Raw genomic sequence first — 5259 nt, 5'->3', positions numbered from 1 at the left:
TATCTTCTTTACATGATATAAACTTGTGTACAGAAATGATATCAAAAATTACTGTAAGTGGAAACATAACCGAAGCCGAAAATTTTGTGACTACATTAAACAATACATGTCAAAGTTTCGAACAAAGTATGGCCTCCTTTTCCGAACAAATTGATATGACCGCCACTAAGACACTTAAAAATTTCCGTTTAAGACAACAATCAAGAGGTGAAATAAGAAATAAGCGTTTCATTGATCCGATATCTGTGGCTGTAGGAGCCGGTGCAATCTGGTTGGTGACGGAAGTGATCTCCGCTAAACACGACCGAAAGAAACTATACGATAGGGTTACCGATTTGGAGGATTCTGTCGAAAAGACTGCAAAAAGTTTAAAGATTGTAGCAGAAAATTTCATAGGTTTTTCCAAAGAAGTTTCCGAAACAATGATAAAATTTAATGAAAAAATAAATCTACTAAAGAGTTACACTACCACAGAAATTAATAATCTTTACAATTCATTAAATGATTATAAAGATTACTTAGAGAGCAAAATAATCATTGTAGCTATAATGTCTATTTTTAACGATTATCGATTGGCAGAAAATAATTTATTTCAAAATCAATTAGTCGTACTTTTAGATGGCATACAAACATTTGAAAACATTTTCAGTGTTATTAATTCAGGGCGACTTAGTCACGGATTACTGAGTTGGCGGCGCCTAAACCGTATATTAAGCAATATCGAGAGATCTTTTAATAACAATTTTGACTTAGGTATTCATAGATCTGAACGTCAGTTATACTATACTTTTCCACTAATTTCTACTGCAATCGATCCAAAGACGAACAAAATTTACATTTCCATTCGAATACCGCTGACCAGAAAGAAGAGTAATAGAAAATATACCATAATAAAGCCAACGTTTTTGCCGTTTACATGTTTAAAAGAAGATTGTTTCAATAAGGGTAGTAAAAATAAAACATTAAGCTTCATCAACGGTGATACGCTATGGTTAGTAAATGAAGATGAGACAGACCTAATGGGAACCATATCACCTAATTTTATTAACTGTCAATACATAAACCATCAGTATATTTGCTTTACATTTGATGTTAACCAAATTATGGAAGCAAAAAGTTGTTATAAAGGTATCTTTGATTGGGATGAAAGAAAAATTGGTCAAAATTGTGACATCATTACACGTCAATTGGACGACTATCAACCAATTGCTATCGGAGGTGATCGATATGTTATTCATAAAAATGCACTACCTGTTTATGATTTATTGTGCGAAAACAAAAATCCAGTGAGACATCACTTAACTGAATTCATAGAAGTTATCAATCTAGATCCGGGTTGTGACGTCTCATTCCCTAGTATCGGTCGGATCCTCAGGGGTCCGTTTGCGAGGCCTCTTCGTAATGAAGTGGATAACCAAGCATTTTCATATCATTCAGAGCTTTTGACTGAAATACAAAAAATGTCGACAATAAGTGATGAACAGGTTAACAGTTTGATAATACCAAACATTACGGTTCCATATATAAGACAATATAACTCAACGATTGATGACGTATTCTTCGAGTGGGACACAAAAACTCTGACAAAATTTACAAATTATTTGTCTACTATGCAACAAAATTTAGCAGAAGCTATCAGCGAAGTAGAGACGGTAACGGCAAAGAAGACCGGAAGTTATTTTGTTAAAGGTTTAGTCGGGACATTTAGTGGTATCATTCAAGTGTTGATGATTACTATAGCAATAATGGGTGTTTTATCGTACAGTAGAGTAATAGGTTCTACGGCTTGTTTTCAAGTAATTGCTATGACTGAGGTTGAAGCCTCTATCTTTGGTTTAGATCGAGAATTGTTTTCAATAGATATACAGACAATCGTAGATCTGACAGTTATCGGATTACTAGTTTTTATTTTAACGTTAATTGTTATAACTACATGGAGAAGAAGAACCGTCTACACCCATTCAATTGGTAGGATTATCGAAACATCTTCAAATAATTGGACTATTTTGGTATTCATAGTAAAAGAAACACCTAACATATGTACTTATTTTGTCGAAGTCGTCGAATTGCGAGTACCTGTGTTGATCGGACAAGCAGGAAGACAAATTACTGACTTAAGAGTAGCTAACAAAGTGATACCATGGCATATAAAGAACGGACGTAGAGGAAAGACATTGTCGTTGGGAGAGAAAGTTCATATCTATGACAACAATGACTCATTGATCGATGGATGGCAACAAATTCAGATTAAAATAAGCGCTATTAAATGGAAGTATTTACCAGAAATGCCACATAACAGACGTCCGGTGTTTCTCAATAAGATTAACGAACATGGAGTAGCGTTTGTGAATGTAGCGCCTAAACGACTTTAACCAATTATAAGACAAAAGACAGATTTTCAAGGACATGAAACTGAATATTTTTTTTATAATACTTTTAATACTTTATTTTAAACTTGTCTTACAAAACCGGTTATATTTCCTATATATTTTAATCACTCAATAAACTTGTTTCAAGCATTAAAAAAATTGTGTTTTATTAACTATATAAGCAATGGTTATATGAAGTAATCATTCATTCTATTATTACTTCAGTTTGTGTAAGCATTGATTTGGTGATACTTTTTAATAGTTGTAAAATTAAATTTTATGATGACAAGTGAGGTTAGACGTAGTGTTTCATACGAAGCATTGGATATTAACAATGCAGATCCAATCGCACCTGTGTACCGTTCTATTAATGATGACCAACTAACCGATAGAAGTGTCATGGATAGAAGCTCAATTGGCGTTAGAGATAACGATAACCATGAAAGACCAACTGAACGCGACAATACATTTATTAGTCATCGTTTTGTTAAGTCATACAAGCATCCACAAATCGATGCTTATAATGGAAGTAAAAGTGGTGATTTTGATGATTGGATAACCAATTTTGAGCTGTTAGTGTTCGGCAATCACATCATTCCTGACGCTGAGAAACGGAAACTATTGATCAACAATTTGGGATCAGAACCGAAAACCTATGTTAGATATGAAGTAACCAATGGTACCTATGTTGCGATCAAGAAGAAACTTATGGGCTGTATGGTGGATCTGAAGACTCTATGACAGAAATGATTAATCGTAAGTTTGATTACGGCCGAGAACCGATACAAACTTATATTGTCGAGAAAAATAATTTGATTGAAAAGTGTTCTCCGGAAATGAGCCTTAAGAACAAAAAGCAAACGATTGTAGATGGTTTCAAAGGATATGAGTTCTATGAGGATATGTTGGATATTACTCGAAACACAGATATAAATAGTGAACACGAGTTGATAAAATTAATAGTTAAAAAGTTCAAAAATCATGAGAAGGCTAGAAACGCAATTAATCCCAAAGGTTATAAGACTGAAGACGATGATTTAAAACGTTTGCTACGTAAAAGTATTGAAACAATTAATAATACTAAACATGTAACGTTTAATCGACGCGATCAAACGGATTTCAATAGAAGAGAATCACAGGAAGTTAATCAACGTAGTTCGAGAGACTACACACGAAATAGACAGCAAAATTTCAATTTACGTAACAGAAATTTTAAACAATATAGAGACCCTTCGTATGAAAACGATAACTATAATAAACGTTATAATACTTCGTTATATGAGAACACAAATAGTTACCGAAGAGATAGTTTTGGCGATGGTAGTCGACCAAGTAACAAGGATAGTAATACATTACCGAAGAGAGTGGATAACAACCCAAACAAGGCTGACAGACAGCAACATCCTCTACAAGAAGGAAAGCTTTCCAGACTAGGTCAAGGTGTTTCAATTGTGGAAAAATTGGGCACATTAAGATTAACTGTACCCAACAACGAAAAAATTCAAAAAACTAATTAGATCGAGTGATGATAAAGATGGACATACACTCGATAAATTTTATTATAGCTATCCATCTAAATATAAACTATATTTTGATATTAAACTTAATAATAATAATTATAAAATTTTATTCGATTCGGGGTCGGATCTTTCTTATATTCATCCAAAATTACTTATCAAACTTAAAGTTTCCGCTACGAAATGTCACCCAATCCCAGTTAGTTTAGTTAATGGATCCAATATAATAATAAACAAAAAAGTAAAAATTTTACTTTCATATAAAAATATAAACTTTGATCATACGTTTTACGTGTTTGATAATTTAAATGAAGACGCGATTTTAGGTATGAATTATTTCATGGACGCTTTGTTTCATAATAATGGTGACATTGAAGAAATTTTCCCATCGCTCGTCCAGTGTGGTATCAATAAAAATTTATTATACGATATCTCTCAAAAATCTGAAGAAAAATTTATAATTGGTACTAAAGATGAAGAAGAAAAAGAATTAATAGAAAATTTATTAAACAGGTTTACAGATGTTTTTGCTTTCAAAAATTCAGATTCGAACTATTTCAAGCGTAGGCATTAAACATTTAATTGACACCGGCGATGCTTTGCCTATTAAACAAAAGAATTATCCACGCGGATGGAGGGAAAAAAGATGAGATCACTACAATCGTTGACGAAATGTTAACTAATAAAGTAATAACAGAATCTGTTAGCCCCTGAAATAATCCGATTGTATTAGTTAGACAAAAAAAGAGAAGACAAGGTTTTGTCTTGATTATCGTAAACTTAACAAAATAACCAAGGAAGACGTGTTTCCGTTACCGCTAATTCAAGATCTAATAGACCTATTAGAAGGAATAATTTTCTTCATTTGACCTATGTTGTCAATGAGATGAAATTTCTTGGCTTTGTTATCAATCGAAATGGTACTAAACCTAATGAAGACAAGACAAAAGCCATATCTCAATTTCCTGTACCTCACAACTTAACTGGTATTAGATCGTTTTTAGGGATGTGTAATTATTATAGAAAGTTTGTTCAGAATTTTTCTTCAATCGTCAAACCCTTAACTAATCTTACACGAAAAGATATACCATTCATTTGGAGCGCTGAATGTCAAAAAGCGTTTGACGAAATTAAAAATAGACTTTTGAACCCTCCGATACTTGGACATTATAGGCAAAGAGAACCGTTAATCTTATACACAGATGCTTCCGGTATTGGTATCTCTGGAATATTATGTCAAATACAAGACGGTAAAGAAAGGGTACTATACTATGCAAGCGCAACGTTGAATAAAGCAGAATCTAATTATTCAACAACTGAAAGGGAATGTCTAGCTATTGTATGGGCTATCAAAAAGTTTCATCAGTACTTAT

General features: G+C 32.9%; 1 protein-coding gene across 1 annotated transcript; it reads left to right on the top strand.

Moving 5' to 3' along the window:
• The first annotated feature begins 3115 nt into the window (after positions 1–3115).
• On the top strand, positions 3116–3886 carry LOC128959321 (uncharacterized). Its single transcript, XM_054305263.1, has one exon. It carries the CDS (start codon positions 3116–3118, stop codon positions 3884–3886), a length of 771 nt encoding a protein of 256 aa, XP_054161238.1.
• Positions 3887–5259: the final 1373 nt, after the last annotated feature.

The sequence above is a fragment of the Oppia nitens genome, unplaced genomic scaffold (genome assembly GCF_028296485.1).
Source record: "Oppia nitens isolate AA-2021 unplaced genomic scaffold, nextdenovo-longstitch-racon4-pilon3 scaffold45_pilon_pilon_pilon, whole genome shotgun sequence".
In the NCBI taxonomy this organism is placed as follows: Eukaryota; Metazoa; Arthropoda; class Arachnida; order Sarcoptiformes; family Oppiidae; genus Oppia; species Oppia nitens.
Note: the sequence above shows the minus strand (reverse complement) of the source record. Positions and strands in the feature narration are given on the sequence as shown.